We start from the raw sequence: 12745 nt of genomic DNA on the forward strand, positions 1-12745 counted from the left end.
GACATTTTCAACGTACTATACTATGATTTGTTATGACATTTTCAACATATTATACTATGACTTCTTTTTGACTTTTTTCAAGTAAAAGGTCTGAATTCCCTACTCTTGAGAGATCGTCAAAACAGAGGTAACAAAAGACAACAGTCTGTGAATATGTCTGTTATTGTTTTTTTTATAAACTTCGTGCAATACAGTGTTTAAGTTTATCACACATTTAGATAAACCATAATCATTTTGTCTAGATATATCTATTCTCAACTACATACTATTCATATTGCCCACATAAATGCTATCTGTGTGCAGTTTTTATCACATTATTCTTTTTCTTAAATGAAATCAAAGAAATGAAAATGTATAGAATCTGGAAGCGTCTGGTTGTCTTGTTTTGCTTCTTCATTATATCATGTAGCGGTGTGTCCATGGTTTCAACCCAGATCTGCAGTCACTCGGGACAGCTTAGAAGAGAGAGAGGGGGATGAGGGGTTGTTTAGATGTGTTTACATTCTCATCCACATAAACAGATCAAAGTTCAGACTCAGGAGTCGGCGGTCACAGGGGAAAACACAGTGAAAAGAATCTTTGGGGAGGTTTAGGTGGTTGTTGGTCATGTGATAAAGTTGAGGAACACTGATCATGTGACCAAATATGGACAGGGGGAGCAAGTATGGCGGCGCAGGATTGGTGGATGAAACCACTCAACAAGAGTCCAGGGAGGGCACGAGAACAAAACAGCCCAAAATGCATACCCAGTTTGAACAGTGGTCCCGAGAAACATATCTATAGACTTTACAAATATATGTATGCATAAATTACAATGTACATGTATCTTTTCAAAAAGTTTTTCTTTGTAGTGTTTTTTTTAAAACCTCTCAACCCACATATACATATTGTCATTTTTTTTGCCACTGAAAATGATGAGTTGCATGTCTCACTTCTGGACTCTTCATAGAAAAAAAATGATTAGTTTTTTAGTTTTTCTGCTCAGGCAGTAACCTTTACCTGAATCTGTACAAATGTATTATTCTATGTCTCTTTTTTCTGCTTCCTCCAGTCGGAGGTTTCTGTTAATGCCCAAGAACAAACATCTTCAACACGACTACAGCTATAAGTACTACTGTTAACACTGGTTAGAATGGAAATAAGACTAACAGAGGCCCATAGAAAACTCAGACTCATAATAATAATGAAGTTGGTCAGTTGTCTCAGTCGCTCACATTATTGTTGCATTTCGGTATCAATATTGGAAGACAATTTACAGTATTCAAATGTGAGTTCATGTTATTAATGAAAATTATATAACATGGGGGTTAAACAAAAAATAATACAGGCCCTCATTCTCCCACATATTGTGTACACTCATGCTCGACACTTTGACACAGTTACGCAGCTCACTGACTGTCCCAGTGGCACTGCATGGAAGAAATTCACAGTAAAAGTCATTGAGATCTAAAATTTGAGTGAAAGTAACATGAAAATTAAAAATTTTCATTCCAAACTATAATGTTTGCAAATACGGCTAGCCTGTAATAACGCTAAGAATAATCACAACAACAATTTTACATTAATGATGATCTGGTTAATTAGCAGTAATATTGCACAAAAAAATATGTGAAACATTTTCATCATAGCCCAAGGTTAATTGCGTTTGATCATTAACAAAATAAATCATTTCTAGCACGTTAAAATATCAAAATAGTTTTATTGTGAAAGTTCATTGTTGTTGTTATTATCGCTCTGTTATTACTCATCTTCTTTTTGTTCTCAGTGAGATTGAGGAGACTAAATAACAGTGAACATGGAGGGAGAGATTTAGCATTTCACCTGTCTGACGGTCTTTCTCTCTATTTCCCGTTGAGCAAAGCAAACTGCTCTTCTCTATCTCCCATTTTTCATTACTACCCTTCTCCCCCTTCATTCTCGCCTCCCCCTCTCATGCCCTCTCTCTACACAGGCGTTGTCTTCCTATTAAGGGTGTTAGAGTTGCTCTCCCTGTCTCCCTTCAGCCTGTCCAGAGTCCCCATCCCTCGCTCCCTGTCTACTGTGGACGAGGTGAAGGGTGGGGGGCCGGAGCCCACCGAGTTGGGCATTGGTGCGCTGGAGTTGGAAGAATTGGAAGGGTTGTGGGACTTAAGTGAAGGAAGTGTACCGCTCATCATCACCCCCCCTCCCCCTCCATCCTTTGGGAAGCAGTTGTGGAGCTGGTAGAGCGTGGCCCTGTCCACTGTTCCATACATGGGCGGCAAACCCCCCAGTTTGGGGTCACGGGACAACGTGTAGAGAGAGATGTCGCCTCCAGCCAGGGTCGTGTGGGAGCGAGAATGAGGGTTTGGTAAGGTGGATACAGAGATGGGGCCCTGGGAAAGCAGCGCGGAGGGGGGCAGGCCGAAGTTCTTGCCCCCGCCTCCCCCTACAGGTGAGGGGTCTCGGGAGCGTGAGGGGTCGGTGGAGCGGGACGAAGAGCGGGAGCGGCGACGGAAGCGGTAGCTGGGCAGGCGGAGCATGGCGTGCGTGGTGCTCTTGAAAATGTCGGTGCGTGAGCGGCAGCGCAGCTCTTTGTTCTTCTCGATGTAGATGTTGACAGCCAGCACCCCTACCATCTCAGCCATGATGAAGGACAGGCCTCCAAAGTAAAAGGACCAACCGTAGGAGTACTGCCACTTCTTATCCTCGTCCTTTTTAGGAGAGATGTCACCCAGTGCGGCCGAGATGTACACGATCACACCAATTATGTTACTCAGACCTGAGGGAGAACAGAAATACGGTATTTACAAAAGAGCTAAATAAACTCATGAGGATTTGTGATATTCTCAATAAAGACAACTGGCATGGTGATAGGTTGAATGTCAAAACTCTATAAAACTAAACTAAACACAATTGGACTATTCCAAACAAAGAATAGGAGCTGTTCAGACAAGTAATATTCTCCAGACCATCACTCACACACAAAGTCACACACATACAGTATATAAGCACATATATCTACACACAGATGCACATACAGTATTCTTCGGTTACCTGCAGCCACAAAGAGAATTCCCGCCCCCAGGATGATGTTTCTTTTGCTCTTATAGAAACGACTAGCAGCGATGCACATCCCTCCCATCAGCAGCAGGATGGCACTGAGGATCGGGAAGATGTTGGAAGCCCTGACAACCCCTGAAAAGAGAGAATAACCATAAACAGCAAAACCTAGAGAGGAGAAGTGTAAATATGTGTATAGGGACATGGGACGTCTGTGAAATTATCTTGATCATCTTGTGGAGTTGTGTGAGGTTCTTATCCATAGTCAGTGTGTTACCTACAGATGATGGTTAGCACGTCCCTGATATCAGTCTCCCTCTTTACTGTTGATGCTCCTTAAAATGTAATTCCCTTGGTCTATTTCGGGACTTATTTACATCAAAAAAGCAGACAACAAGCAATATCAAATATGAGAGTTTTTTTCGTGTAACAACTATTAAGGGAGAAATTCTGGAGAGTTGCTAACAGACATGTGTAGGGATACTTATCATGCTACTGCAGAGGTTTGGTGTTATCTTGAGCAGTTTTAGTTTTAGCCGTTTTGATGCCTTCACCATTATGCCCCGAGCTAATCAGGGTTATAGCCATGTCCGTTTGTTTGGGACTTTTCCTATTAATAGTTGTTACACGAAAAAAAAAACACTCTCGATGGCTTATTTGATGTATGTATGTAAGTGCCGAAAAAGACCATGGGATGATTTTGCAACGGAATTACACTTAAACCGTATTAAGTAACTGCTAATGCAAACCAACCTTTTCCTACAGATATCAATTAACATTAGAAGGATTCAATTGGCAAAACATGAGGGGGGGGGGGGGGGGGGGGTCATCCTTCATCAAATATGCATCTACAAATCAAGATGGTCTTCTTTGGAAACAACTCCAATTACTGTGCTCCACTGTTGTGTGAAAACAACAATGAATTATGTCCGTTAACGGTATTACGGACACGGTTCTGCTCAAAGACTGCTTTAGGCTCAAAAGAGACAGAGCACATTTTAGCATCCTGGGGCGGCGTTTTGTAATTGTTTTCAATGAGAGTGAAGCCTTTGGCTCCCTGTTTTTGCATTGCACCTCATGTTTTCCCGCTCTATGCCCGCACGCTTTTGCAGGAGCACCCTGAATGCCTTGAGTTGAAAACATTTCAACCCAAAGCACAAAAGTGCCAAACTTCCATTTTTTCATTTTTGTCTGATCGGTGCCTAATTACAGTATAGACTGCTCTTGCTGTTTGTCACCAAGTCAACTGGGAAATTCATTTTATGGACTACAACTTTAAGAAAACGGGTTCTGTAGGCCAAGCAGAGCAATATAACCAACAAACACAAAATGTCTTAACTAATATCATTTAAACGAGGTGTGGGCAGTACAAAGAGGATGCAGAAAAATAGTCACAGAGAAAATAAAAATGGTTAAAAACATAAAAAAATACACATAATACTCTGTGAGGGAATGAATTACTCAGTCCTAGACACGATTGAATCAAACTCTTCCCATGTGGCCTTGAGTGCTTTCAGCAGGTCTGCCAACCATGCACACACACAGACACACACACACACACACACACACACACACACACACACACACACACACACACACACACACACACACACACACACACACACACACACACACACACACACACAAACACACATACACAGACACACACACATTAACACTCTTCTCTCATCTAGGACAACTAGGCCATGGGAGAGGAAATGCCACCTAAATGCCAGCAAAATGCCTCTGCAACATTGTAAACAGAACGCAAGCTCTACTTTATGTATGCACGGGCACACGTGTAACATATCATGGAGCAGAGAGATATGACTGCAGGGCCCTGAGTACGAACTAGGGCACCCCATCATCTCCCCTGACTTTCTGTACACAATGTCACATGTTCGTTTCTTGCAGAGATAGTCTTCTGAATGAGCAATAAAAATGTCACATTTTAAAAGAAATGGAAGGTAGTCTCACGCTTTATTTTCCTTTTCTCTCTTATACCAGGCTTCTGTCTCATTCATTCACCATCCGTGCCTAGTAATGCTGATATTGACTTACGTAGGACGTACTCTGCCCCATCATGGTCAAAGTCTGCATCTTCTGGGAAGTGGTTGATCTGAGAACACACTCCTCTCTTTACTCCTGAGATATGAGAGGAGAAACAGGGTGACCAGACACAACAAAAGACAGAAACTCATAAATGCAACCTTAAGTAAAGAGAACAGCAAATATCCTCCTGAGAGGCAAACTGATTGACTCTTGAACACACTCATATCTTTGACAATAAATCTCTTTTTTAAATCCAAGCAAATGTGCCAGATGATAAACTTCACATACTGAGAACATCACAAAGGTTCTTCTAAATACAGGTTAGTAACATAGCATACAGTACACACACACACACACACACACACACACACACACACACACACACACGTAAATACCAACAGGTATGCAGACACGCAGGCAGACAGATAACTACCCGCCGGGGTCTTGCATGGAGACAGACAGACGAACGGAGGGATTCACGCACGATGATGACAGCACACCACTGTTGCTGATGGATGGATTGTGAGAAAGATGGATGGAAGTGATGTAATGAAGAGACACAGACGGAGGGAGAGACGGACAGATGTGGGGTGAGCTGGTCTCTTTCTCACAGCTCCTATATTTCCACAGGTTGGTCTGTAAAGAAACGGAGGGACGTCAGTTGAGCCACACGGATCAGTGTGATCATCCTCAGACACAGGCTCAACAGACTCTTTCAGGTGTTCATACATTCAGTCAGAGAGTATGTTGGCATTTTTGGCAGATTTCCATTAGTGGCTAAAAGCACCAGTTTGCTGGAGGTCTGATCACTGATTCACTGAATGACTTATTGCACCTGAAACATTGCGTCCTTACCAGCTCCTCATTACAGGGCACAAAATGATGCGCAGCGGCTGTATGAGCTGGCTTGTTCTGTGTTATCTTGAACCTGCGTTCAAGTCACAGTCTCTCCTGGAGGTGTAGGTTGGGATCCCACTTCTGACAATAACCTTTCATGCCATAGTTCCACTGCCGTACACACAACTGTTGTTCTCTTTTGGGACATAATGTGCAATATCATTATATCAACACAATCATGGACATTCCTAACTAACACTTACCTGTACTTCATATCTTATATAGCTATATGCCATTTCTCATACATATCTACCATCCTCCCGTTAACTTGTGTATATTTTTGGCATTGTGTATACATATTTTATATTTTCGCTTTATATATTTGCACCCTTTCATACTTTTTCCTTGTGATAAAGTTCCATCTTATTTTTACGTTTTATGTCAGTGCACTGGACTGCCTCTACATGGCTCTCACTCAAATATGTAAAATACTGATGTTTTTTCAAAGCCGCATGCACGCAGGGCTGGACCGTCGTCCACAACAAACAACTGAGAAGCTCTGATAACAACACACAGATGGAGAGTGACTTCATTCTCTGCCCATTACTTCACTATATCTTTAAATAGCAAATATTTATTCACTTCAATTTAATTGTTTTATTCTTTTATTAATCTTCTTAATAACCTTCTTTAATATCTTAAAATGCCTTTAATAAAACTGACCTCAACATTTAGAATCCAGTTGAGAAGTGTACTATACAGTTCCCACTTTTATATAATAAATAGTATTAAATATCATCCATCAAATATTTGATTCCATGAAAGCATTTATAACCTGGTGCTCGGTATCTGACAGATCTGTGGAGGTAGGTTGCAGGTTAGGCCTACAGATACAATAAAGTAATGATAGACAGGTAATTCATTGCAAACCCCACCTTCACTAAACTTGCAGAAGGGCTGGAGAGGAGGACAGGACACATATCTATTCAACCTAATGTGCCACCCGACCACAGGCATAAATCTTTTAGAGCTAGCATGTCCTGCATTTCCACTGCAGCTACACCTCACTGCATCACTGCACGACTACTGAGCATCTACCTTGGCTGAATACTCCACAGACATCAAGGATACTTGACCTCTAAGCCATGCCAAGACACCGTCAGCTTTACTGCACCACAATGTCAGAGAAAAGACTGAAAGAGAGGAAACTAAAAGGAGGTGAAGAGGACGGGAAACCAGTGAAAGCTTAAATTTAATGTTTGGGGGAATGAGAGGGATAGCAAGTGGAGAAACTGAAAGAGTGAGGCAATGGAGGGAGTGGGTGGGGGTGCACTGCAGCAGTGCTGCAAGGGCTAGAGCTTATCTCTAATTGGCTGCTTTGCTATCAGGAAGCTCAAAGATGAGGACAAATTAGCTTTGTACAATGACCAAGCCCAGGATGGGCTGGGGGTTCTTTATAAGGACAGCCAAGAGGTTTTCCTGGAGACAGAAGTCTGTAGCAAAGGCACAGATCGCTAACTCACACCACCCCTTTGGCTGTAGCTGCTTCAATGTTAACTCCATCACAGCCTTTGCTGTTGAGTGTCAGCCAGGCAGTGTAATGTATAATGGATTAGCAGCTTGTGTTGCAGTGACAAGCTGAAGATTGAGATATGGCCACTGCCAGTTTCTGAAGCTTCCGCCACTTGGTTTGAGAATTTGATGGTCGTCAGGGTGAATGTGGGCCCTTTGTTTCAGCATTTGAATTAAATAACTGCAGTCTGAACCAAACACAATGATTAATAGATTATTTTGAATGAGGGTTACGCTTCAGTATCATGTAATTAAACTGCAAATATGTCCACTTGTTTTGTTGTCACCGTGGTACGGTCTAACAAGTACAAACAGAATGTGTATGTTCATGATGATAATGATTACTGATATTACAGCAATGCTGTAGGTTCCTAAACATAGTGTCCTAAGGTGGAGTGAAAGCCAGACACAGCTAAACATGTTTACACTGATCCTGCTTTGCAACATATGAAATAAAAGAATAAAACCAACAACACATGGTGACTGACGGAACATATGTTTCCACTTAAAAGCTTTGACATAGCCAAGATATTTTCATTCCACTGTAATGAGTTCAGTTGGATTCATCACTACCTCCAGTGTCCAGTGCCACCCACTCGATTTTGGCAAGTGTTAAATAGTCAAATCACAGCGGAGGCAGAAAGACAAGAGTTTGTGATTACAACAAAGTCTAAATACAGAAATCTCTATTCATTAATGTGTCTGAATTATTCTGCAGGAAAAATGTACAAATAGGAATCATCCCCTCTTATCTGACAAAAGGAAATTTAGACTAGAGAAAACACTTAAAGGCCTCCTCCAGACATTTTAAATTATGTAAAAAATGCTAGAATCAATATCTTGTTTGACAAAAGAACATTAAAAAAAATCTATGACAAAGGGCTGGAAGCACATCTACTCTTCTCCCTCACTGAGAAATTCTGGATCTAGTCTTAAGCCCCGCCCACCTTCGCTGCTATAGTTATGCTATGGACCGGCTACTGGTTGATGGGATTGGTTTCTTAGGTACGTGATGTATGATATCTGAAATTTACAGACTGTCATTGGTACACTGCAGTTTTATATTGAGGGCTCATTTCGCTTGTATGTCTTGAAGCATATAGAAAAACACCATATAGACATGTTAACAAGGTTAAAAACTTGATTTTCATTTTTTGTATCTTTATGTATATTATACTAGGAATAATTTGACATTTGGAAAATCTGCTACTTCCCTTTCATGCCAAGAGTTAGATGAGAAGATCAGTACCATTCTTATGTCTGTACTCTAAACATGAAGCTACATCTAACAGCCAGTTAGCTTAGCTTAGCACTTGGCTCTGACAGTTTGGGATGTTATGAGACAGTTTGGGATGTTATGAATTGTTTGTTTTAAGGCTTTAGCTTTGTACTGATTAAACATAAACAAACATGATATAACATGTTAGCTAGTAAGCTTTAGAGGTTCTGGTGGGTGGATTTGGTTGGCTGCAGACAGAGCCAGGCTAGCTGTTTCTTCATGTTTCTAATCTTTATGCTAAGCTAAGCTAACTGGCTACTGGCTTTAGCCTTACATTTCAGATAAAAAAAATTTCATCTAACTCATAGTTAAAAAGTAAATAAGCGCATTTCCCAAAGTGTTGAACTGTTTCTTTAATCTTTATTTGGCTGTATTTTATTTCCCCTGCTCACCCTCATGTCCTGAAAGCTAAAAGGTCTAATCTGACTACATTTGGATCGACACTGAATGCTAAACAGCTAGAAAGTAACCAGAGCTGTGCTGCCTTATATCAGCTTTCTCTCTGTATCCTTTTTACTAAAATCAACAGCCTCAACCGAAACAAACTTGTTCTCGCATGCATCCCCTTCAGCCCAAATCCCATAGACCCAAAATGTCTCCGACAACTTCTTCTTTACCTTCCAGGCAGCATATCCTCCACAGTCCAGAGTGGGTGAGTGCCCCAGGATCCTTCTTGTCCTTGTTATGGGGGTCATCCTGGGTAACGTTGGCTGTGCTGTTGCAGATGAGGGCACGGGAGTACAGCCAGTAGTCCGTCCCTATTGCCACCGTCATCAGGCCGAAGGCAGCGAATGCCCCCACGGTGGTGAGAAGGATCTGGATCCCCTTCTCACACACCATGCCTTCAGAGAGATAGGAGGAGGGGTGCAGGGAGGAGAGAAAAAGGATGGACCCGTTAGAACAAGAAAGAATGGAATAAACTAAGCAGAAGTGTGTTTACAATCGTACACGGAGCGCAGTTTATTGAAAACGATGGCAAACGTTCAGGTGAGAAGATAAGGGGCATGAGATGAGAAGGTGGGGGGCACCGGTGGGAGGCGCAAAGGGAGGCGACGAGAAAAGGAGAGCGCAAGGAGGAGGCGGAGGTGCATAAGTGGCTCTATGATGCGTCCTTGGAGGAGAGTTGAATGACTCTGCTGACTCTGCTTAACAAGACAGAATTGATGTGAAACACAACTGATCACACCCTCCCAATCTCAGTGTAATACATATTCATGACCCTGACACCATTTCCGCTTAGAATCAGCAGAGCTGGAGATGAATGCACACACAAACACACACACACACACACACACACACACACACACACACACACACACACACACACACACACACACACACACACACACACACACACACACACACACACACACACACACACACACACACACACACACACACACACACACACACACACACACACAGATCTAACATGAGATCACATTGTACAGTCTTTTGCACACAGACATGCGTGTATGCTCTTCACATTGACCCATGCATGTGTGAGATGCAATAAAGTTGCCTCAGTGGCCTAAAGTATAATTGCTACTGGAGATATTTTCTACCACGTTCAGTATCAAAAGTTTCACCCTGGTAAAACTGATTTTGATAGACTTTAGAAAAGACTGAAGCAACCAGTCAAGACTTACCTGACGCCGAGTTTCTATCCTTCGACTCCATTTTGAAATCTTTCTTTTCCTCGTCAGTGAAGAACGTGCTGTCCTCTCAATCCGGACAGCATCCATCGACTGTTTTCACCCGCTCCCCTCTCTCCTTGCAGTCGTTCTCTCTCTTTTGCCTCTTTCTCTTGCTCTCTCTCTCTTTCTTTCTTTCTTTCTCACCGGAAAGCTGTTGCTGGTGGAGGTTGTGGCTTGGACGGTTGTCCCCTCTCCGTCCGTCCTCTGTTAGCAGTAAACTTGAACCATGGTCACTGCTCTGCACATGTAATAAAGCAAAATACATTTAGCATTGTATAAGGTAATGTAGTACTGGTCAATGAATTGACAGATAAAAAAAAACTTAAACCTGTTCAATATAATATTTTATTATTTTAGTAGAATTTTTCCTAAAAAAACAAAACAATGTATTGACTCCAAATAATTCCTCTCAATCATCACTTATGAGCCACTGGAAGTCTGTGGCGGTGTCTGTATCTGCAGAGAGCCTGCCTGTATTTTATTTTTCCTGTGGCCCAGACGTTTCTTGGCATCAACCTTGATAAAAACGACCAGGTGCCAGATCATAAGTTCGCATCAATGGGCTGTGAAAACGGCAGACACAGCACAGAAAAAGATTGTATAGAATGCATTTTTAACGCTTTTTCAGTTTTATCCTCATTCTGTATTCAAAGTTTTGTAAGTTTTAGAGACGAAACAATTAGTCAATTAATCCATTAGTCGATCAACAGCAACTATTTTGATCATTGAGAGAGAGAGAGAGAGAGAAAGAGAGAGAGAGAGAGAGAAAAGAGAGAGAGAGAGAGAGAGAGAGAGAGAGAGAGAGAGAGAGAGAGAGAGAGAGAGAGAGAGAGAGAGAGAGAGAGAGAGAGAGAGAGAGAGAGAGAGAGAGAGAGAGAGTTTAAGTCATTTTTCCAGCAAAAATACCTGAAACATGAGAAACAGTATGTTCCAGCGTATGTGCTGCTAGTCTTCGGATTATGTGATTGTTACCTGAAAGTCTTTGCATTCTGAACTGTTCATTGGGGGGGGGTCAAGCATTTTAAGACATCGCCTCAGTCTTCGAGAAATTATCGGCGGCATTTTTCAGCATTTTCTGACATTTTATAGACCAAATAATTAACAAGAGAAAATACAGTAGTCTTAAAATGAATTAAAAATTAAAATGATCAATGGCACTTCCAGAAAATGTTTATGATCGTAACATCAGAATGTTATCATCATGATTGTGAGCATGTTCACCTTCTTGTATTAGCATTTAGCTCAAAACACCGCTACAGCCTTAGAGAGATGCTAGGGCTGTATGGCTCTTGTTGCAGATTCATTTTCTATCGATTGAATAATCGACCCATCAGCTCCATTTTGCACACTACAGATGCTTAAATGTAGTAGAATCCCATTGGAAAGACGTTAATACAGATTAGAGTTATGATAAGTGACAGTATGCATGCTAAAGACAGAATGACTCTAGAGCGAGTTGAATTGCATCTAGCCTGAATAAGAGGAGCAAGAGGGGGAGGCAGAGAGGACCAACCCGACATTGTTTCCATAGCAACATTGAATTCCAAAGTCTGGATCAGCATAGAGCGAGAGGGGGGGAAAGGGAGAGGGGCAGGCAAGAGATAGAGGGGAAAAGAGGCAGAGAGAGCAGAGCAGAGAGAGGGCAGAAAGAGGCAGAAATGAGGGCGAATATTTCAAATCACTAGATGAGTGTTAACTGTGAAAGCCAGACAGACACACAGACAGACAGACCAGTGCGCTAATGCTCTATCAATAGATTTGTGCGTGTGACCACTGTGACACAGATGCTCCCAGACACACACACACAAATAAAGACAACACGCCATCAGAAGAGAGAGAACAAGAAGTAACCGCTCCGTTCCGTGTCTTTTCGTGATGAATTAAGGGGGGGAATTGTGAGGATATACTGTATGATAAAGCAACAGCCATGATTCAACAAACGTTATTTAGTCGACATAATGCAGTGCAGTCAAGTCTGTTAATATTTGATGATGCAATATGGCACCGTGATCAAAATAGGTTACATCCTGTTTGCATTGTGAGACCCAAAACAGAGCTGCCTCAGAGACAGAAGGGGAGATGGAAGGAGAGATGGTGTGTGTGTGGTTGTGTGGTTGTGTGGTTGTGTGTGTGCACGTTTCCTCTCCAGTGCATCTGAGGATGGGTCTAGTCCAATCTTATTGAATCCCAGTAATGTTCCGACTGCTCAGTTAGACAGCCGGCCTCGTATCTCTTCGTTCAGGGTCCTTATTATGTAAACTGTCAAATGACACCACCACAGTGTGGC

General features: G+C 42.0%; 1 protein-coding gene across 1 annotated transcript; it reads right to left on the bottom strand.

Annotated features, from left to right (window-relative positions):
• Positions 1-1943: 1943 nt before the first annotated feature.
• On the bottom strand, positions 1944-10551 carry cacng8b (calcium channel, voltage-dependent, gamma subunit 8b; the record flags this gene model as incomplete). The annotated part of the gene is made up of 5 exons (XM_083918109.1): positions 10411-10551; positions 9379-9603; positions 5083-5166; positions 3016-3156; positions 1944-2740 (listed from the first exon to the last, which is right to left on the bottom strand). The coding sequence occupies exons 1-5, from the start codon at positions 10439-10441 to the stop codon at positions 1944-1946; spliced, it is 1278 nt and encodes a 425-aa protein (XP_083774235.1). The 5' UTR covers positions 10442-10551.
• Between the last annotated feature and the right edge of the window lie 2194 nt (positions 10552-12745).

This window comes from Echiichthys vipera (genome assembly GCF_963691815.1).
Source record: "Echiichthys vipera genome assembly, chromosome: 8".
Taxonomy (NCBI): domain Eukaryota; kingdom Metazoa; phylum Chordata; class Actinopteri; order Perciformes; family Trachinidae; genus Echiichthys; species Echiichthys vipera.